This window comes from Phascolarctos cinereus, unplaced genomic scaffold, assembly GCF_003287225.1.
Source record: "Phascolarctos cinereus isolate Bilbo 61053 unplaced genomic scaffold, phaCin_HiC Scaffold_4;HRSCAF=312, whole genome shotgun sequence".
Taxonomy (NCBI): domain Eukaryota; kingdom Metazoa; phylum Chordata; class Mammalia; order Diprotodontia; family Phascolarctidae; genus Phascolarctos; species Phascolarctos cinereus.
In genome coordinates this window covers 530,507,307-530,531,235 of record NW_027555847.1, presented here as the reverse complement: position 1 = coordinate 530,531,235, position 23,929 = coordinate 530,507,307, and the positions used below count along the sequence as shown (strand labels likewise).

At 33.3% G+C, this 23,929-nt stretch overlaps 1 protein-coding gene across 1 annotated transcript in view; it reads left to right on the top strand.

The window, feature by feature from the left end:
• The window catches only part of RTTN (rotatin), a 206,622-nt gene that overhangs the window by 180,300 nt on the left and 2,393 nt on the right, over positions 1–23,929 (top strand). The window contains 7 exon segments of the mRNA XM_020985627.2: positions 330–435; positions 3,525–3,622; positions 4,989–5,066; positions 8,788–8,914; positions 15,887–16,089; positions 17,927–18,194; positions 21,707–21,810. Of these exon segments, the coding sequence (XP_020841286.1) occupies positions 330–435; positions 3,525–3,622; positions 4,989–5,066; positions 8,788–8,914; positions 15,887–16,089; positions 17,927–18,194; positions 21,707–21,810 (984 nt within the window).

Sequence of the window (23,929 nt, the reverse complement as noted above, 5' to 3'; positions counted from 1 at the left end):
TTTATTTTTATTAGTTCAAAATATTTATCTTGTCTCCTTTAGATGAAGAACTTTTTGAGTATAGGTACTATATTTTCTTCACACTTTCTAAATTCTTTATGTAGTACCATCCATAGAGACCACTCAGATATTCATTCAGTATGATGCTCTGTATGGTTCCAGTAATTTTATTTTATAACTTACTGCCATTTTAAACTTCAAGTGCTATATGCCATTACAATAAATCATTTTTCTTGAGAATTTGTAGTCTTCTGAGATAGGTAATTTTGTGTGTGTATTGTATTGTATATTGGGTTTATGTGAATTTATTTATTTTTATTTTTTTATAGAGCTATGAAAAGCAATCCTCCAAGGATACACTGAAAAAGTTTGCCATAAGTGCTTTGATGTCACTTCTAGCTGTCAGTAAAAGAGCTCAGAAATATGCCTGGAATGGTAAGCTTTAGAATACATGAACACTGCAAATCAAACTGTTATAGAAGATACTTTGATTTCTGCTTCAGAGAATGTGTATCTTAGTGTAATTGGAAGACTAAATGTAGTACAAATCATTTAAGATTATGTCAGCTGAATTCTAAAATGTTTATTATCAGTATCCATCCTTTCCTGAATATTTATCAGAACACAGTACCTGACTGGAATAAACAGGCTTTGTTTTGAGTAATTAGCAATATTAAGTTGTGCTATACTAGTACTTAGAGAATTCTCCCTATATTGTTTCACATTTAAGCATCATTCAGTGTCTAGAATTTTATAGAAAGTGACGTATTGATATCATGTTGTCTGTCCTATACCTTGGGGTAGAATTGCTTGTTAAGCTTCTAAGATTATTTTCTATCCTCCTTTTAAAGATCCTTGCAGAGCAAAATTCTAGTATTTAATTATTTTAGTGGGTTTGTTGCAGCTCCCTCCTCTGATGCAGTTTTGGAAGCCTTCCATTTCTCCTCATCCTGTGTGATCTTTTTCCATATCTTGCTACAAATCCTGAATAGAAGACCAACTCAATGTGCTCAAGACCTTCCTATTTTTGTTTTAATAACGTAATATTTCAGTGGTAACAGTGTACTGAGGCTATCCATGTGTAGTCTTTCGTTCTCACTACCAAACATTGTTTTACAGTGGAAAAAAATATTCAGTTTGAGGCCACTGGATATGGATTTGTGACTCACCTCCGTCTGGGCCTCATCAGTAAAATGAAGATGTTGGACTAGATAAGCTTTAAGATTATTCCAACTTTCTACTAATCAAACCTATTTTTTCTAGTCCTTTTCTTTAAAGGATTGGAGGATAGCAAATAAGTGCTATGTTTATAATAGTAACTTTTCATACACTTGAAGAGAGTTATCAACCCTCTGCCCTTTCTTCTCTAAGATGAATCAACCTGAATCATTTGAATTTCCACAAAAGCCTATGGCTGTCTCTGAATTCAATTCAACAAACATTTACTAAATGCCTACGATGTACAATAAACATGTTCTTAAAATTCTGCTCTTTAACAATATGTGTGAAGATAAATAGAAACTATTTACTGGGATAATTCTTGTCAGCAAATTATTGATTAAAGATTCTCTGAAAAACTTTATTTATGTACTTTGATATGACCTAACATGTCAATAGTTAATGTTCTATTTAATATATGCTGTATGTGAACCCAGTGTCATGTATTGCTTAATGATTTAAATTAAGGAAATGAGGAGCAAAAACTTTACCAACGTTATTAAGTTCATCTCTCTACTAGCAAAAGTATTTCCTCTTGGTGTGTTTTCATGCATTTATTCCTGCTGCCAATATGTCTACAGATCACTTTCATCGTTCTTTTAACGCAGTACAATCTGAGGGAGAAATGGATGAAAATGGAGAAAACTGAATAATTAAATATTTTATCATTATTTTTAAATTCCTTTTTTTAAAAAAGAAAGATCTTAACAGATAATATCTATATATACCAAATCTAAAAATGAATATATTAAAAAGACTGAAGAATACTCTTTAAGTACTTCAGTAACTAAATGTAATTTTTAGTAAGCAGGCCTCATTCATGTCTCTTCAACTAGTCTTCAGAGCATTATGTTACTGCTAAAAACCAAAGCCAGCTTACTGCTGGAGAAGGAGTATTGTGAAGAACAGCAGCACATTTTTCCCCTGAAAATTAGTTTGGGTCCCAATTTTCAGGTAGAGAATTTGCAAGAAAGAAAAATATGTCAGTAAATACTATATTCAAATTTGACTCCCACCAGCAAATGGCAAAAACTATATATTATTACATAGAGAGACCATTTAAGGAGAGAATGAGCATAATATCCATTAGTTCAAGCAGATTGTTTTTTGCTTTGATTGGCCTCTGCAGGTTCATTTTAAATGTCCCAATAGTTTGCCTCTCGTGCTTTGCTTCACATACCAGATAGGATTTGTCATCTTGAGAAGTTTTTCCTGAAGTTAAACTTATAAATATCTCGTGCCCCTTTTATGTTAAACAGCATTTTTTCTGCCTAAATTTCATTCATTTCTGATTTTTGCATAATGACACAATTGTTCTCCTACTTAAACTCCTCTAAGTAAACTATGAGAAGAGGCATAATGTAATGGAGAGGACTGGCCTTGGAAGTGAAGAACTCCTGAGTTCAGATCCCACCTCTGAGATTTACTAGATGTGTGACTGACTATAAACAAGTCACTTAACCCCTTTGAACCTATTTCCTTTTCTCTAAAATGAAGATAATAATACCTGTAGTATGTACTCAGGATTGTTGTGAGGCTTAAATTAAATAATTCAGTTAATCTAGCTATTTAATTAATGACAAACATCAGCCGTTATTGTGAATGCACAGTTTTTATGACCTTTCCTTCTAAATTAATACATCTATTTTCATGAATATTTCACATGTTTGACTGAACTTTTAATTCTCATGTTATCATCAGTAATGAAAGTATTGGATTAACATTCCACTCTACACCTGGATTAACTTCAGCTATAATCAGATACACAAGCATATTATTATAAATAATAGAGGCAGTATGGTGTAATAGACACCGTGCTAGATTTGAAATAACTAGACCTGGGTTTAAATCCTAGCTCTGTTACTTTTTAACTGTTGTGACCTTTGGTACATCACAACCTCTGTGGTCCTGCCACTCAGAGTTATTGTATCTATAAAGTAAGATAATATTTGTAAAGCATTTTGCAAACCTTGAAGCATAACATAAGTCCTATTATTATTATTATTTTCTCATCTGTAAAATCATGGGATTAGACTAGATGACCTTTAAAGTCGCTATTAGTTTTTAATCTGTGATCTTTTGGAAACACAAAATGCTTATATCTTAGATTTTGGAGGTAGCCAACTAAGTATCTTGGAAACAAATGGATTTTTCATATAAGTTCTCTCCCATTTCTCTTCATCAGAATCATAAGCCTTATGGTGAGAAAACTAAACACTATCTTTTCTGTGGTCTTAGTTTCAAGTGAAAGTTTTAACTATCATCAAGGAAATTTAGTTCTAAATCTTAGAGATTTTGTCTTTCAGCTGGCCTCATAGACAGCTGCATAGAACAGATGAAACACATCCATGCACAACTGAACTTAGATTCTCTGAAGCCTAGGAAAAGGGGACCCAAAAAAAAGGTAACTATTAAATCTACAAGTTTGTTATGAAAAAGAATGGATTTAGTTAGAGTCCATTTTTCAATATATTCAGTAGATTCTTTTGCTATGAAATGACACAATACAGTTTATTCCAAATTGAATATTATCTGCTGGTTATATGTAATGAGCAGTCAGATGAGAGAAGAACGTACTGATTGATGTGCATTACTTATTTGTAATGATATTACCAAAGTCTTAAGAATTTACTTATTGAATATGTCTAGTTTCCTGTTTGTTATTCAATGCTTTGATGGATTCTGCATTTCTATAATGTCAGTACTTCTTATTGTGATTGCAACCCACCCATACCATATGATCTGGGGCATATCAGCTCTTGTCTATATCATACTGCAAATCCTCTATGGCTACAAGTGAGAGGAGACTCTCACTGTTCTGGAAGCCATTCTCTAGATTATTTAAAATTATGTAGTCAATAGTAGAAGAGTCAGTTAATACAAAAATACAAATAATTTCTTGCTTTGCGTATCTGACTGAGCCATCTTCTTTTCCAATCATATATCTGATAATATCACTCCTGTACAGTTTTTCACTGGTTATGTGTTTCAGCCTCTTCACATCCAACAAGCACCTCTCTTTTGCTCTTTGGATGACTTATAAGACTAATTTCTTTGGAGATAACAGCATTTCATGATTTACAGCCAAACGGTATCACTGGAATAGCAGAACTTTCCCATATTGTTCCTTCTCTACCACGTCTTTAGTATGCTTGTCATATTCCTGATAGAATAAGTTACAAATCATAAGTTCATTAATCACCTTGACATGTGAAATATTTTTATGCATCCTAGAATAAAATTTATTTCATGATTTTGGGAAATTAAACATCTGTTTCATCAAACTTTTAGTGCACAAAGCTGGCATGTTTTTTTATAAACTGAGATAAATTTTTTGTAAATTGAGATAAAAACTGGTTTAAAAAGTAATTTGTAACAATGCTACACATATTTGTCTTGATCTTCCTTGCTCTTTTTTCCTGTGCCTCTTTGAAGTAGAGACCCCTTACTTCATCATTGAGAATGTCAGGCAACACCTGATGTGATTGAAAACCATACAGTACCTGTATCACTTTATCACATGAAGCCTATTATATATCTCAATTCCTCTGTGCTTGATAGAACAGAAATAGCTTTTTTGTGGTGAATGAGTTTGCTGAGATATGGTCATCTTTCAGAAGTGGTTAGCTTGTCAGCATCTTCAAAGTTACAGTGTCAGGCATGACTGAAGTTTTGCTATGTTATAACATGAACCAAAAGTGGGGTACTATATATAAAAATATATGTATTCTGTTCTTATGATATTTTTCATTTGTTTTTTATTTAAACAGGAAAATGGTTTTAGGAAGGAACTAAACATTGCCATGCAGATGCTAAGAAACTGCCTTTATCAAAACAATGAATATAAAGTAAGTAAAGCTGCCATCAGTAATAAGCCTAAGCAGTTTGATTAGTATAAAGGATAATATAAGACTTAAGTGAAAAAGTTCCTCAAATTTTATTGTTTTTAGATGGCACAATTGAATATTTCATAAATCTAGTATACTAATAAATGAATCTACCTCATCAGAAATATTCTCATTCATTAAAGCTTTATATACTTTTCTTGCTTATATTATTTCTTTAAGTTTGTTGTTTAAACATTGGCATCATACAGTTGAAGCAGATTTCTATTTCTTGTTGGTATATACCCTGATTTATTTCTGGGAATTCTAATTTTACAGTTAATAAGATGGAACAAAAGGTTAAATAATAACACGATATGAGATTTTGAAAGAAGTTAATCAGAACATCTTTTAATTGCATTTTTATTCATCAGTAGAAAAAGTGAATGTGTTTCAAATACAGTTTCTTATCACTTGTTTCAGTTATGTCTGATCCTTTGTGGCCCCATTTGGGTTTTCTTGGCAAAGTTAGTGGAATGGTATTTCCTTCTCCAGCTCCTTTTATAGATGAGGAAACTGAGGCACAGGGGTAAGTGACTTGGCCAGGGTCACATAGCTAGTAAGTGTCAGAGGACATATTTTAACTCACATCTTCCTGACTCCAGGCCCAGCACTCCATCCATTGCACCACCTAGCAGTCCCTCAGATACCATACAAGAGTATATATAAAGCTTGTTGAGAAGTATCATGTCTTTAAATCTAACTTCTAGAAGTCAGGAGTTTTTGAATTTTAGTTCTGAGGCCTTAGCTATTTTATATTCAGTTTCTCTGTTTTCAATATGTGTAAAATAGCAGTAAGATAGGGTAATAATATTTTAAGGGTTTTATTTTGACCAGAAAATAATTGTGAAATTGATTTAGAGTTTTGAGCCATTGATCTCTATTTGGTTAAGACTTTTATATGAACATTAAAAAAAAAGAATCCCCAATTTAAATACTAAGACATTAATATGAATGATAATATCATAAATATTTCTTGCATTTATCAGCTTTCTAACTTTGTCATTGGAATTGTGGTGCATGATATAGTTGCATTATGTTCAATTGGGTATAAGAGCAGACATTCAAGATTGCTTGAATTATGCTGGCTTTCAGAAAACATGCTTGAAAACGATTTCAAGGGTATATGAGAGGTTGGCAGTAGATTGAAAGTTATTATCAAATATCTAACACTTGAAACTTCCAAGAACCAAGAAATGTTCTTCTGTTTTCTTGATCATGTATCTTTAGACTTTTACTTACATAGTACTTTAAACAGCAGTCTTTAGAAAAATCTTAACACTTGAGGTGGTAGGGCATCCCATTAGTTTGTACTGTTGTTTTATCAGAAATATGTGCTTGTGTGTCAGTCTGTAGCCTAACCCTTTTCAAAACCACTTGGGAGCCTATGATGAATATTTTCACTATTTACTTAAGTCATTGTCTATAACTATTCATTCAGCCAATGTTTACTGGGCACCTACTGGGTGAATGACAATAACATCATTAGTTTTATCATATCATTCTTAAATATGTTTGCACAGTAGTGAAATATGTTCTGTGTATGAAAATTCTTAAATCACAAGAACATCAATAAATAAAATATAATATTCTTAATTTTTAAAATATGTTCCTATGTATTCTTTGTGGAATACTGTAGTTTGCTCACTAGATAAGCTCTGGCTGCAAAAAAAATCTAGTAACTAGATTAGTTATTATGAATGTAGCTGCCACTTTTGGATTATGCCAGCTATAATGCAATCCAGATATATATGGAATCATTATCAATCAAATTGTCAAACCATTTGCTGAGTTGCTTGAGCTAAGAACAAATCAGAAAAGGGTTAATACATTAAATAAAACTAATTTATAATTTTTTTCAAAATTTCATGAGATTAGAAGAGGTAAGCATATGCTAAGGTACCACTGAATAATGAGAGAATTAATCAAAATCTTCCAATATTTGTACTTAGGGTTTCTTTTTTCATTCTGGATTTTAGTTGTATGGTTTCCAGTTCCTATTACAGCATGTTTCATTTGTTATAGCAGTCCTTTTTTGTCACTGCTGTCTTCATTATGATCATTCCTCTTTCTCTATCAGCACTATCACAAGCAGTTATATTCATCAGATTAGTCTGTTTCTTATAACAAAAGCATCCTTATTCCAGTTCTTTTATCAGTGGGATTTTTTAATAATTGAATGTTCTTTATAAAATTTATCAAGTCGTTTTTTGGCTTTTGAGGTTATCTGTTTTTCTGGAAGAGTCCGATACCTGAAATTGAGTAACTTTTTAAAATAATCAGAATTTAAGTTTTATATAAATTCAATTCTATGAGTTAATTTTGTAATTTAGTTTTGAGCCAATAAAAGGAAACTTTCCTTGCGTACTTTTAAAAAACTGGATACATTGTTTAATATTAGGCAATAGTTTATTTTAGTATAACCAACAAAATTTTAGATATGATACACAGATCCGCCACTGAGGAATAATTATTATGGAGTGAACAATAATTAATTTTCATGATAATAAATCTGAAACACTGAAATATCCTGAAATGGCTTCTGAATCATTAAGGAAAGATTATATGAAGTATAATTTGTGTTTAATGGATTTTTGAATAATTAGAATATAATAAAATCCATTTTTTGTTTATAAGGCAATTTGATGTTAATTGGAATTTGTAATCATTTAGAATATGCTAGTTCTTGACCATTTTGTGATAAGTAGTAGTTGAATACATATTATTATTCCGTCATTCTAGACTATAGCTGTTCTTATCCAAAGAGAATACAATCACAGCCACTTTTAAAAATGAGTTCTTGACGAAGGCCTGTTCTATGTTATGACAGCTAAGTGTGGTACCCGCTGTTGAAGGGAAATATTGAATCCTTTTGGAATATATGTACTTATTCTTAAATCTTACTGCTGATTTTCATCAGAGAAGGGATTTTTTTTAAGTTGACAATATTGTTTCTCCTCTATTTTATTTCAATGTCTGGTTTTTATGTGTTCTATTTCATTCTATAATTACTTTCTTTCTGAGTCGTTTTATATTTCTATACATTTTTATTCCAAGTGTGGCAAATGAGAATTCCAAGAGACAGCGTTTCCAGGTAATTAATAATCAATTTATTAATTAGGCTATCTAGTAATCAATAAATTGATGGTTAGCAGTTTCTCTCAGTAACCAAAGTCACCAAGGGAGTTCCTTCTGATAGGAAACTTCTCTGACAAGTGAAACTTGATGTGATTGGTGGACAATTAATGAGGAGGTAGGCTAAAAGTCTTTGGCTCCTCCTGCTGAGAATGTGGTTCGATTGTGAGTCTCAGCAGCCTCCAGCAATCTGGACAGGGGGAAGCCATTTCTATCTGGATCTCTCTGCTAGTTTTCTCCTTCACTAGCTGTGTTGCCCTGAATTTTAATGGAGGGGATCAAGGACAAGGAAATATGTTTCAGGGATGAGGCTAGCTTTTGTTTACTGAATAAACAAAAATAAAGGTCTCTGCCTAGTCTCTGCCCAGGTAGATGCCTTGGGGCTGGGAGAAGATTACCTTACTCAGTTATACCCATAAGAGAATGACCTTTTCAGAAGTGAGTCTCAACAAATTGAAGGAAAAGGATGGATCACAAATTAATAATAAGTTATTACAAAATAGTATAATATTAATATATCTCATAAATCATTCTGTGTTTTCTTCAAAAGGCAACAGCACTTCGAGCACATCTTGTTCCTCTCATACATTCTTTTTGGCCTTGGTTTCTGTTGGATGATTCATTGATGAAGGTGGCCCTGCAGCTGCTTTGTGTCTATACTGCAAATTATCCAGCTGGTAAATATATTTGTTAAATATTTATTAAACTCCTATTATATGCCAGTCACTCAGCTAAGTGCTAGAGATACAAATAATCCCTGCCTTCAAGAAGCTTATAATTGAATGGGGGAAGGCAACACACAGAGGGCTGAAAGGCAAAGTGGGGAGAGAAGAAAGCACCCGACTTGGAGTAGAGGGCATGATGGAGAAGTTAGAGAAGTCCCAAAGTAATGAAGCCAGGTGAGAAATGAAGACATGTGTAAGTTTAGCTCTCTTCTTAAATGGAGGTTTTGGAGTTCATGGCTCTACCTTCTAGTTAGAGGGAGAGAGGATAGTATATATACATATATAAATATATACATATATACACGTACATATGCATATAATATATACACACAATATATATATGTGTCTGTGTACACACATATATCAGTATATGTTATAATGACATGATATTCTCTCTATTTATAATTTACTGGTATATTAATTTACAAAATGTCGTAAGATGAAAAATGTATTTTCTTCCCATTACAGTGTATGCTTCTTGAGAAAGGGTCTATCTTATTGAAAATAATGTATTCAATGATATAAATATTACGTCATACAAGATCCAGTTTATCTGTTTCACTGGTATTCACCTGCTTTTGAATGAGAATAATTTATCTTTTCCCAGTGCCTTCCCAACTTTTTCCTTTTTTTTCAGTTCTTTCATTTTAAAAAATGTTACCTTTCAATTACCTGTAAATTTTTTAACATCATTTTTTAAAAAAAATTTAGTTCTAAACTCTCTCCCTCTCTCTCCTCCCCTATCCTTGAGAAGACAAGAAATATGATATCAATTATACATGTGAAGTCATGCAAAACATATTTCCATTTTAGCCAGGTTGCAAAAAAAAAAATGCACACACATATAAACAAGAAGAATAAAGAAAGTAAAAAAAGATATGCTTCAGTCTGCATAGTTCATCAGTTCTTTCTCTAGAAATGGATAGCATTTTTCACCATAAGTTCTTTGAAATTATCTTGGATCATTTTCCTAATCAGAGTAACTAAATCTTACAGTTGATCACCCTTATCATACTAGTGTTACTGTGTGTGATGTTCTCTTGGTTCTGCTCAATGTACTTTGCATCAATTCATATAACTCCTACTGGGTTTTTCTGAAACCATCCTGCTTGTCATTTCTTATAGCACAATAATATTTCATCACAATCATATACCACACCTGGTTTAGCCATTCCCCAACTTATAGGCATCTCCTCTCCAATTCTTATCTACCAGAAAATGAGCTGCTATAAATGTTTTTGTACAAAGAGGTCCTTTTATCTTTTCTTTGATCTCTCTGGGATACAGACCTAGTAGTGGTATTACAGTTTTATAGCCCTTTAGGTATAGTTCCAAATTGTTATCTAGAGTGGTTAGACTAGTTTCAACTCTACCAGTAGAGTATTAGTGTGCCAATTTTTCCACAACCCCTCTATGAGTATTTGTCATTTTCCTTTTCTGTCCTGTTAATAATCTGATAGGTGTGAAATGGTACCTCAGAGTTGTTCTAATGTGCATTTCTCTAATCAGTAGTGATTTAGAACATTTTTTCATGTGACTATTGATAGCTTTGGTTTCTTTTTTTTTTGAAAACTACTTGTTCATATCCTTTGACCATTTAGCATTTGAGAACGGCCAACTCTACCTTTAAGAAAGAAGAGGTTGAATGCTTTCTCAATGTATCATGAATCCTCTCTAATTTGTTCTTAAATACTTTCACCTTGCTTCTTATGTCGGTGCCTACAGACATACTTTTTGAGATATAATAGTAAAAGTTGTAAGCTGACAATCATGTTTTCCTCTGCCTATTAAATCTAGAGGTATTTACCGTGTGTTCTATATGGGTTCAGGACTCAGCTGAGTACTGAGGGATACAAAGGAAGTAGGAAGCATGGTTCCTTCCCCTCAATTATCATACATATCTTTAGGACAGATCATAATGTACTAGATTAGTAAAAGAAGCTTTCTTGGAGGAGTCAGGACTTGCCTTTCTTAATCTCTTCTTCCTATGTTTTTGGTAGCAAAGGAACATCCAACTTTGTCGTTATCTCTCCCATTTTTCAAACTAAGTTTTGTGTCAATTATTTGTTTTAATACTTTTCCTCCCCATTACAGTGTATGCTTCTTGAGAGAAGGGTCTATATCATATCTATTTTTCACAAAAGAACAGAGTTGAAAAAACCTTAGAGGCCACCTAATTTAACACATTTCTGAAAAATTATACCCTCTTCAACAAATGCAAAATGTTTATTCCTATTAAACATCTTCTTTAAAAAAACAATGTTCTAACCTGTCAAGACCATTTTGAATCCTGTCAACTATTAGTCCTCCTCCCTTTGTGTTATGTATGAATTACATCAGCCTGCCATCTATACTTTCTTCCAAATCAGTGATAAAAAATTAAATAGTAATAAAGTTGTCATTAAACCAGTAATGGCTGAGCTATCAGTCTGGCCAATCAACTGATTCTGAATATACTTAATTTTTTTTGTTGTCTAGCCCATGTCTTTCCATTTTTTTCCCATAAAAATTATGACTGTCAGGCATTTTGCTAAATCTACATAGATTATATATCTATGGCATTTCTTTGGTCATCTTGGCTTCTTATATTGCAGTGTTCATGATAAGTATTTGCAAAAAGATTACTGTAAAGAAAAAGATTACTGTAAAAACAATTGTATTTCATATACCAACATCTGTTGCAGAGGATGAAGAATAGAGAAATTCTTCCAAGAACTTAGTAAGACCTTCAAAGTAAAATTATTATTTACTTTAATACTTGATGACTTCAGTCCATAGGTGGAAATAGGTGAGGGTTACAAGGAATATATTTGAAAATAGGGATCAAAAATAAGAAATAAAAGGTCAAAGACTACCTAAAAGGTTCACACCTTATATATTTTCTTTGACAAATTAATCAGAAGACGCTGGATGTACTACAAAATAACACCACAAAAATGATACAGATTATATTTTAACAGTAGCAATAATAATAATTCACATTTATGTAGCACTTTAAGACTGGCAAAACACCTTACAAATATTATTTCAATTATCCTCACTATAATCCTGGGAGGTACTGGCACACCACTGACTTATTGGAGGAAAAATCAATATTAGTTCAAAGCTAGGAGAAAGCATATAAATAAGAAAATGGTATGGTATGTAATTGAAATGACTCCCTCCTGACCTATTTAAACAAAGTTTAATAACAATAAATGGTACATGGAAAAAAAAGGAAATAGACACAGACTGATGATTCCCTAAAGCAATTTAGCTGATGTAAATCAATTGACATAACAAGGAGGCAAAAAAGAGCCCCAAAAGTACTTTAGTCAGCCAATATTTTATTTACTTGTCAAATGGAAAGATATGACAGCTAAGAGCAACAATGATTTGGAATATGAACTCATTTGAAAAATGTCTTATGGAGAAAAAGATGATAGATTCTGGGCAATATATTTTCTTATTGAAGAGAGAAGCAGTAGAAGATAGTCTGTTTCAAGAAAACTTGGTAAGAGACATAGTAAAAAAATTACTCTAATGGCTTTTAGGGATAAAACTGGAAGAGGAAGGGGAAGGGATTAAGCATTTATATAACTCGTACTATGTGCCAATACTGTGCTAAGTGCTTTAAAAATATTATTTTATTTCATCCTCACAGCAATCTTATGAGAAAGTGCTATTATGATCCCCATTTTCTAGTTGAGGAAACTGGGGCAAACAGAGGTTATATAAATTGCCCAGTGGAAATGTTTTACATAATTGCAAGTGTATAACCTATGTCTGATTGCTTACCATTGGGGTAGGGGGAGGGGAGGGTGGCGGTGGGAGGGAAAGAGGGAGTGAAGGAAAGATAAAATTTGGAACTTAAAACTTAAAAAAAGTTAAAAAATTGTTTTAACATATAATTGGGAAAAATGATTTATAGGTATTGTATGTATATGTACACACACACACACACACACACACATAAATAAATTGCTCAGGATCACATAACTAGCAAATGTCTGAGGCCAAATTGGACCTCAAGTCTTTACTCCAGGCCTAGCACTCTATCCATTGCACCATCTAGTCTTAAAAAATATGAAAAATGGAAAAGAGCATGAACAATTTTTATACGTTTTTTCTTAACTATTGAGAACAGTGAAGATCATACTTCAACTCTAACATCATAGTCCCAGATTTGCTTACAGAGAAGATAGAAATGGCAGTAAAGAGAATAAAGATGGGCAAAGCAACTGAAATAAACCAAATTTGTAAGAAGGGAGCTCTATGCTAGAGAAAAACAAAGTTATCAAGGGAGGTATCATTTCATAAGACATCCAAAGAAGATACTAAAAGCATGGGGAAATGTTGGTACTTATTAATACTGAATGAAAAGTGACTGAGAGAATATCCTCATCTAGTGACCTATGTATCTACTTCACCACTAGTGACTCCCTCACTTGTTGATATCATCAGCTCCTATGGATTCAATTTTCATTTTTATGGAGATGATTTCCAGATCTCCATATAGCCCTAGTCAGGTTACTGAGATCCAATTCCACATGGCCAACTGCCTTTTGGAACTGGATGTCTTAGAGGCATCTCAGACTGAACACGTCCAAAACAGAATTCATTATCTTCCCATCATCCGTACCCTCCTCTGCTTTTCAGATAAAGGGCCCTTTACTGTTGAAGTGTTGTACTCACCTGGATTTGCAGCATTGCTGTTATTACTTCCACTCACCCCATATATCCACTCTGTTGCCAAATAGTGTGTTTCTTTCTGCACAGCATCTTTTCTCCACTCACATAGCTACCACCTAGTTCAAGCTTCATCATTTCTCACCAGGACTAATTCAGCCATCTTCTGGTTGGTTTTCCTGCCTCAAGTCTCTGCTGTTTAAGTCATCCTCCACAAATCTATCAAAAGATATTTTCCTAAAGAATAGGTCTGACCATGCATCTTTGTCCTCCTCTACTCAACAAACTCCACTGGGGCTCCATTATCTCCAGGATTAGATATAAATCCTCTTTTGGGCAATTAAAATAATCTATAATCTTGTGTCCTCTCCTCCCGGTTGCAGGCTCCTTTTATTTTGCTCCTCTTTGCACACTCTGATGTTGCTATATTGACTTCTATCCTCCTCTTTGCACATGACACTCCTGTTCACCCCTGGAGAGTTCTTCTTCCTCAAATCTGCGTCTTAATTTTTCTAGCTTCTTTCAAGAATCGGTTAAAAGCCTATCTTTTGAAAGAGGCTTTCCTTGGTCTCACTAATCGCTGGTGCCTCGCCCCTCTGAGGTTACTTTCCATGTATTCTGTACATATCTTTTATGTACCTAGTTATTATATTTTTTCCTCCATTAGAATGAGAGCTCTTTGAAAGCTAGAACTTTCTTTGACTTTTTTTGTATCCTTAGGATTTCACAGTGCCTAGAATATAGCAATCAATAATACATATTTGTTGACTGACATAAGTTTAGGAGAGTTTTCCAGGTAAGTGCATGAAATAGTATGTGCCTAATTCAGTATAACATATTTTTTCTTAATATGTTTTCTTTTTTATTTTCTTCTCAATTTTTAAACACTTTTATTTAAAGTTTTGAGCTCCAGATTCTATCCGTGTCTCCTCTCCCCTTCCCCCTTCTTGAGACAGTAAGCAATTAGATATAGGTTATGCATGTGCAATTATATAAAACATTTCCACGTTAGTCATTTTGTACAAGAAGACTCGAATAAAAGAAAAAAAAGTAAAAGTGAAAAATAGCATGCTTCAGTCTGTTTTCTATCAAATCAGTTCTTTCTCTAGAGGCAGATAGTATCATTAGTCTTTTGGGATTGTCTTGGATCATTGTATTGCTGAGAATAGCTAAGTCATTCACAGTTCTTAATTGAACAATATTGCTGTTAGTCTGTACAACATTTTCCTGGTTCTGTTCACTTCACTTTGCATCAGCTCATGTAAGTCTTTCCAGGTTTTTCTGAAATGATGTTGTTTGTCATTTCTTATAGCATGATAATATTCCATTACAATCATCAGTATAACATTTTTACTAATGACTTAGATAAAGCTATAGGTGATAACAAAATTGTTATTGCTCAAAGCTAAAAGAGAGTGTTAACATATTGAATGACAGAATTAGCATATCAAAAAGGTCCTGATAGGGTAGTGGTATAAGGATATAGTAGTTGTTGTTCAGTTATTTCAGTGATGTCTGACTCTTCATGACCCCATTGAGGTTTTCTTGGCAGAGATACTGGAGTGGTTTGCCATTTCATTCTCTAGCTCATTTTACAGGTGAGAAAACTGAGACAAATAGGGTTAAATGATTTGCCCAGGGTCACACAGCTAGTATGTCTCTGAGGCTGGATTTGAACTCAGTTCTTCCTGATTGCAGGCCCAGCACTGTATCTATCCATTGTGCCATCTAGCTGCCCGTAAGCATATGGTATGGACCTACAAAGAGAAAGCTGCTCCTTCTCCTAGTTCTTCAGGGCTAGTACAAATGAAATAGTCTCCATCGAAAACTTCACGGGGAAGGTATATTTTGGATTAAGTCAAATATTAGTTAAGACAGAAAATATAAGGAGAACTTATGGAAAAGGCAGAGCTCCTAGTGGCATTTGCTCAGTACAGACTGGGTTCTGCTGATCTCAATGGATGGTGTTTGATAGAGGGATAGTAGAGGCAAAATAAACTTGGAGAAGAATAAAGCTAAGCTGAACAGAGGTGAGAGAGAGGAAGCAAAGGAAGGGGATTTCTTCTTCATAGATTTAGAATAAAATATGATAAAAACCACTAATGAAGACAGTTTAATAAATCACTAGGCCCAAAACAGAAGTATGCACACATACATGCTGTTAATTTTCTGCTTATTGTTTTTGGTTGATGAGTAATAGTTTATAACTAGATTGTAAAACTATAAGTAAATTGTAATAAACTGTCATTCTTTAAGGTTGCAGTTCTCTTTGTGGGGCAAGTTGTGTACAATATCCTGGTCAGCCTGCATTTAGAGGAACACCAAGTAACTCTTTGATGCTTTGTATCTTAAAATGGGTTTCCCATATGACTTCTGAGAATCCCACAATTCAGCAATTGGCTTTTACACTCCTTGCAAATGTTGCCTTATCTCATGACTGTAAAGGAGTTATTCAAAAGGTAAGCGCTTAAACTGTACTATGTATCCTAAACAAAAATATCCAATGATTGAATCTATGGCAAAAAAATAATACTTTGAGTGTTACTAATCACACAAATCTCAAATTCCAGGGCACATGAAAATTAAATTGTTTTTAAGATACTGTTTTTAGAAATTCATAAAATGAAGAGGTGCACTTTCCTTAAATCCAGTTGGCATATAGAAATTATTAGGAATTAGTATATAGAAATCATGAGACTTTTTTATTTCATAAATTTTTTAAGTGATTATTCTGTACTTTCAAAAGTGGAGTTCCAAGACAAGTTTTTTATATTATTTTGGGATGATAAAAGTGATAACCTCTATATTAGAACTGTTAACTACACCAAGTGATAGCAGTTAGTTAAGTTTAGATTGACAAACTTTTCTGAAAGCAGAGGATTCCTCACCACACCCTTTTAAAGCCATTTATTGTCCCCTCTTTTTGCTGGAGCAGTCTGCTCTCTGAGGCTGTATTGCCAATATTCTGACTCTTCGTTGTTGATTTTGGCTTCATTTAGTTTGTGAATAACATTGAACAAATGTAATGTTGCACAACGCACTAAAGTACAAATGGACCGCTTTTCAGGCTGTAAATTGGTACAGTATCATTGTAGGTTCTGCTTTGTATTCAAGGCTTTGACCATTTTAATTGAATATTCAGAACAATACATTTTCAGGCTGTGTTAGATTCCTGATTTTAAAAGTTTATCATTAGATTTTCTATAATGTCTATTTCTATGGGTAAATTGGTGTCATAAGTCATTATAAAACTATTTTTGTTACTTTTCTTTCATTTGTATACTAAGACCAAACACAGAAGCTCCGTGGTATTGTTTACTTTATTAACCTTAAAGGAAAAGCAAGACAAGAGGATTGCCCTCTCCTTTGCCTTCTTACATAATGAAAACTGAATAGAGATACTTTTAGCAGTCTAAGAATGATACAAAAACTATATTCAGTTGTAAATTATGTGTGACCCATTCCCCTGTCCACTCATCTTCCACACCATGCCAAATTATATTTCCAAAGCACATGTATGACTATGTTGTTCCTCTGTTCAAGTAATTTCAATGACTTCTAATTCCCTTTAAGATAAAATAAAAATTCCTCTGGCATTTAAAGCCCTTCACAATCCATGGATATATTATATTCCTCAACCTCACAAAATTGCAAACTACTTGAGGGGAGTGACTGTTTCACTTTTGTATTGGCATCCTTGATGCCTTGCACATAGTAGATATTTAACAAATGCTTATTGATTGATTGATTGATTGACTTCAGATAGAAAATAGTGATAGAATGGATACATTATATTTGCAAATTACCTTTGCAATACATTTGTAGGTAAATGGATCAGACTGCTCCCAGACCAAGCCCGAACAACTAACAAATAACCAAGATACTTGATTAGAATTTTAATTCCTTTTCATCTCCTTTCTGTAGTATAATTTTTAGTGAGTAGCCAAATAGACAGAAAATAGATAAATGAAAAACAATCAAGGGGCTAAAACCATCTATCACAAATGGAAAAATCAGCCTTGAATAACTGAGATTTTAAATAAGTTCACCCCATCCCTCATTAAGAAAAGAATTAGTGAAAAATAAGATTTTAAAAGTTTTCTCTACTTTCCTTTGTAGTTTCTACCTGGTAATATTGCAGATTTGTTTCTGAGAGGATATTAGTGGAAAGGGGAAAATAATATTGGGGAATAGAATATAAGAAGACTAGCTAATTAGCCATCAAGGGACTAGTGAGATAATCAGGAAAATGTTAAGTCTCGGGAAGAAAATAATGTTCTCTCTGTCTCCCCCCAGAGTAATTTCTTACAGAACTTTTTATCTCTGACATTGCCAAAAGGAGAAAATAAATGCCTTCCTGATCTTGCCATTCTTTGGTTGAAGTTCCTTTTGAATATTTCCTCTGACGAAGATGGGCAACAAATGATCTTGAAACTCACTGGCTGTTCAGATTTACTTGTCGAGATGAGCAAGTATAAACACAAAAGCAGCCCCCATTTACCTCTTCTTATTCTTCATAATGTCTGCTTTAGTCCTACAAACAAACCCAAGATACTAGCTCATGGTAGGTATTCAAGTATGTGTATATGTCACATGGGTAATGTTAAATATATGGATATCAGTTAAAATAATCTTTTTATTGGCCACATGTTTATAAAGAATTTTATAACTTATCATCTAAAGCAAGTGGAGAAATGTGCCATCCTTGGCAGGTGTGAAGTGTGGGGACATGGGAGAGGTATGTCTCACAATATTTTTTCCATTTTTTTAAACTTCATTTATTCAACTCAACAAACCTTATAAAAGGCTACTGTCTGCAATGCTCTGTACTAAGAACTGGAGATACAAAAATGAAATAAAATACAACTTCTGTCCTCAGAGTCTTGTAATCTAGTCAAGGACAATAAGACAAATAACTAAAATACAAGTTAAAATGTAACATGCATGTGGGAGAGAAGACCATTAAGATTCTATTTCATATTTTACCATGTACATATCTGTATGAGATGTTTTTACTCATACTTTAACATAAAAAAGTCATGATTTCACCAGTGTGTGTACTCCTACCAATGTAGTTTCTAATCATACCTTAATAAACAGTTTTGTGAGTTGTGTCAAAAAATAAAACAAAAACAAAAACCCCATCATGACATGATGGTCATCTTTACGGTGATGAGTTTATTCAAACTTAGGCTGGTCCTCATGTGATAATGTGATTCCAGACCTATGCTCCAGACTTCTGTAGCTTGATGATGGGACATGCCAAACTGAGCTCCCTGGTATAGCCTCTAGGAATTCAGTCATCACCAATTCGTTATGAGACATTGGAGTAGCACTTAATGGAGGATTATTATCCAAACTGGAAAATTTATGGAGAGAATTTAACTTTAGTTATCTCAGATTAATTAATATTGATTATCCTATTATAAATTTTTATAAATCCCATTGTGCCTTCCCAAAACAAGCTAACTGGTCCTCTTTTTATCATACTGGTTGGGCTATCCTGCTATTTTGTTATTTCCTTTTCATATGCTTCCCCTTTTATGTGTCTACATGTCTCCAGAAGCTACCTTCCCCCAGGGCTCACATTTGTTATATAGTTTGTTTGTTTGTTTTTTGTGGGGACTTTTTGTATTGAAGCTGTTTATTGCCTCTCTTTATCTTTCCATAAATGTCATTGTTTTGAGAAATGAAAAGGGCTCAGATGTTCTACTTTTTAATCTCTTTGTCTATAGGATTTAGGTACTGCTATAGCAGCTAGAAAAACAACAGGAAGATTACCTCATTATGTATTATTCTGTTATCATCATGAGGCTACTCCTCCTGTATCAGTTTTCCTGGAGAGACTGCTTTTCATTTCTATGAAGACTGGAGCTCATGAGGATTGGGGTCAGAGTAGAAGCTAGGATTTCAAAAATATACGCCTTTTTCAGTGGGAGCCATAGCAAACTTCAGAAATGGAATGTGGCTGAAACAATCTCTTTGAAGATCTGTCAACTAATCTATATCTTCCAGTAGAGCAAATCTTCATCTTCTGACTAGAGAGCCCTGGATTAGATAATCTAAGATTGATTATGCTAAAATTTTACTTCACTATTGAAAATAGAACCAGAAAAAAAAATCAGGGCAGTTATAACTGTCATATCATAAGTGGACTATATTGGAAACATATCCTAGGGAGAATTTTAAAAACTACAACAGTTTTAAAAACTCAAGAATAGTTTCTGGGAAGGGAATTGCATGAGCTAGTAATTAAATTTTTCTGTTTTGGTTTTAGTCATCTTGTTTTTAAATATTTAGAGATTTATTTTATAACACATGAATAGTTTCTAACAATATCCTCATCAACAACATTGTAGGAGTGCATTAATGAAATTACCTTTTGGGGGTCACATATGCCATACTTTTGTTTTTCTCAATCTGTTGTGTATAAAGCCTGAATTTTTAGGTTGTATTTTTTTTTTTAGTATGTGTGTATATACAGAGTAGTCCAAAAAGACTTCTTACACACACACACACACACACACACACACACACACACACACACACACACACACATACAATTGTAAAGAGATAGCCACTTGAAAGATTAAGAAAATGCAGATGAAGGGCTTGGCATTTTACATGAATGGGAAGTAGGAAAAATTAACTACAAGTATACAAGTATATTTCACTTTACAGAATAGATGTGTTTCTAAAATAAAGTGACTGTAAACCCAGTTTCCCCAAGTAGGATCTTATTTACTCATTGATTTTAAAAGAAAATAAACTTAGAAGTGACTTACAGTGGAAAAATGTTTTCCCCAATAGTTAATAAAAAAATTACACTTTAGAAATCATCAATACTTCCCTGAGTGTTGGCGTAAAATAAAATGTAAAATGCATCAGGAGTAGTGGTGAGAGTACCCACTTATGCTGATAAAATCACAAATTTATCAAAGCATGTTGCAAACCTTTTAAAAATCACATATATGAAATAAGGGTGGCTAATGTGGTGCAGTGGATAGAGGACCAGACCTGGAGTCAGGAAGTCTCATCTTCTGATTTCAAAACTGGCCTCAAACACTTATTAGCTGTGTGACCCTGGGAAAGTCAGTTAACCCTATTTTCCTCAGTTTCCTTATTTGTAAAATGATCTGGAGAAGGAAATGGCAAACCACTCCAGTATCTTGGCCAAGAAAACCACAAATGGGGTCAGGGAAAGTTATCACAAAGTACAAATTATAATAAATTTAAAATAGTATTCTAGTTGATGTTTTCTTTTTTGGAAATAGGATTTGGAATATTGTAAAGTACCTTTATGCCCTTTATGTTGCTTGGTTCTTTAAACTTAAGTTTTTATCTCTGTCACAAGATAAATATTGCCTTTTTCAAACGCTGAACTTTATAAAAATGTTTTATCATATGCGATATCTCCTAATTGTCTTCTCATTTAATAGCCCTTGCTAGTAATTTATTTGTGCTTGTTTAGTAGTCTTCAGTAATGTTGAGGGTTAGTTTATTTTTTCTGCATAACAGGCTTGAAGTATAGTAAAAAAGGATCATCATCATAATTTGCCATTTCTGCAAAACAGGTTTCCTTTAAACCGAGTGTACCTATGTTGAGCAAATTATTATCAAATGGGATAATATACGTAAAGCACTTTGTAAATCTTAAAGCTATTATTATTGTTGTTAGTAGAGGTATTAATAAAAGGAAGAAAGTTGATGGAGATGTTATGGTACTGAAGTGTAAAAAAAAGTCAGTTGAATGTGAAAATGTACTCTTTACTGATCTTTTGCATAGAAAAGGAGCTAAATTTTTCTTGAAGTTTCTTTCAATAGACCATGTTGTATTAAAGATTGTTATATATTAAAATATATAACATATATTATATGTAATATATATATGCACTATATATATACTATATATAAAAATATATACTATACTATATATACTGTGCTATACCAAATATATAAAATATAAAATAATATTATCATTTTTCTATTACTCATAACGTAACCCAAAATCACAGAAAAGACAGAATGGGATGTATATGAAGTGCTTTTAGTAACAAAATCTTATTTCTTCATTAGATAAAGTTATTTCATTGCTATCTGCTTCTCTGGAAAGTGACAATCGAAATGTTCAGAGAATCGGAGCAGCTGCACTTTGGGCTCTCATTTACAATAATCACAAGGTCAGTATTTGATGACATTATTTAATCAGGGCATGGGGAAAAGAAAGTCAAGGTTTCTAAAATGCACCCAGAATTACTAAAGACCTGGAAATAAGTTACTCATATCATTTGTGTGCATCCATACAATTAATAAACTACAGATACATCAAATGAAATCAATAAAATTTGATCACTTAAATATTCTAGAATAATACCTTTTTTTTAGTTTGTTTACTTACTTAGTGTAAATTATAGGCAATATTGTTACAGTACTATTCAATTCAACAAACTATTTGCAAAGAACACATATTTTCCTAAAAGCTACTTGAGAGTGTAAAATATACCGTAATAGTAGAAGTTGACCTAGTTTCAGGAAATATTGTTTCATATCTGAATTTAATAATGAATCCAGTTCTATATTTTTAAGGCATTGGGTGCCTAAAGTGAATGGGTACTTCTCATTCCTTCCTTTACTTTTAGTTTTTCATTACAGTGAATCAATAAACATATATTGATCACTTGCTACGTGCCAGGTACTATCTTAAGCTGTAGGGATATACAAAGAGGCAAAAAGATAACCCCTGCCCTCAAGAAGCTTATAATCTAATGAAAGCAAGCCATATACAGGATAACTACAAAGTAATTAACAGAGGGAAAGCACTAGAAGTAAGGAAGATTGGGAAAGACTTCCTAGAGAAGATGAGATTTTTAGCTGCTCCATGAATGAAGCCAGGGAAGCTGGAAGGTGGATACAAGGAGAGTATTCCATGCCTTTGGGGGATAGCCAGTTAAAATCCCTGGAGGTGGGAGATGGAATGTATTTATGCAGGCCGGGTGAGATAATAACAGAATTATATGGATGGTAATGATTTGGGAGTTATTAAAAGAAGTCAAAGATTCTATTTAAAGAAATTAGGCATATAAAATAGACAATCGTTCTGTACTTTTGTAGAATTATTGAATTATATTTGGAAGAGACCTAAAAGATCAGTCAATAAACATTTATTAAGTTTGTTATTATTACCATCCATATGATTCTGTTATTATCTCCCCTGGCTTGCATAAATACATTCCATCTCCCAACTCCAGGCATTTTAAATGCCTACTATGTGCCAGACACTGTGCTGTATGCTGGGGATACAAAGGAAAAAGACAATCCCTGCCCTCAAGGAATTCATCTATGTACAAACAAGCTTTATGTAGGATAAGTAGGAAATAATCAACAGAGGCAAGACCCTAGATTTAAGGGGAATTGGAAAAGGCTTCCTATAGAAGGTGAGATTTTAGGTGGTACATGAATGAAACCAGCAGGCAGATATGAGGAGGGAGAGTATTCCATCAGTTGGGGGACAACCAATTAAAATGCCCGGAGTTCAGAGATGGGATATCTTAGAAGGACTCTTCTCTGTAGTGTCCCTGAAAAATAGTCATCCCCACCCCTGGGAAGCTTCAAGCATAGTTTGGAACTCAGTTTCTTCCCAAACATGAGTCTTCCATCCCCATTATAATCAATGACCACTCTTTGAGGCTATTCAATGCTCACATTTCTTCAGCATCCTTACAGAAGTATCCAGAAAGGCTTTTCCAAATGCTTCAGTGAAATTCCTGTTTGCTATGTCTTGTCATTCCCCTGATTTACCGGTCTATGTTAATCTATGCAGCCAGAAACAAAAATAAAATTAGTTTATATGACTTGTTCTTAGTGAATGTGTCTTGGTTTTTCACAATCATTTTTTCTCTTTTTAAATGTTTTCAAACTATTCTTTAATAATACACTCTGATATTTTGCCAGAAATCAAAATGGAGCTCACTAGTTGAGATTTTGAAGAAATGATCTCTTTTTTTCATAAATTAGGTTCACACTTGCTTGTCTCCAGTGCTGTAGCTCCTCTCACATTTCAAATATCTTCCCCCAGTGCCTTAGCATCTTGTCACATCCTCTAGTTTTGCCTAGACCAAAATCCTTTTCTCTTTTGATCTTCCTCTTCCCCCAAGCATAGCTTTAAATAAACTAAACAAAATAGCCAGCCCTTTTTGTCTTTCTGTCTTTATAGCAGACATTAGTTCATTTTGTTTTTTAGCTTTTCTGACATAATTCTTACAGTAAAAATCCCTCTTTGTATTATTCCTCAGTTATCTT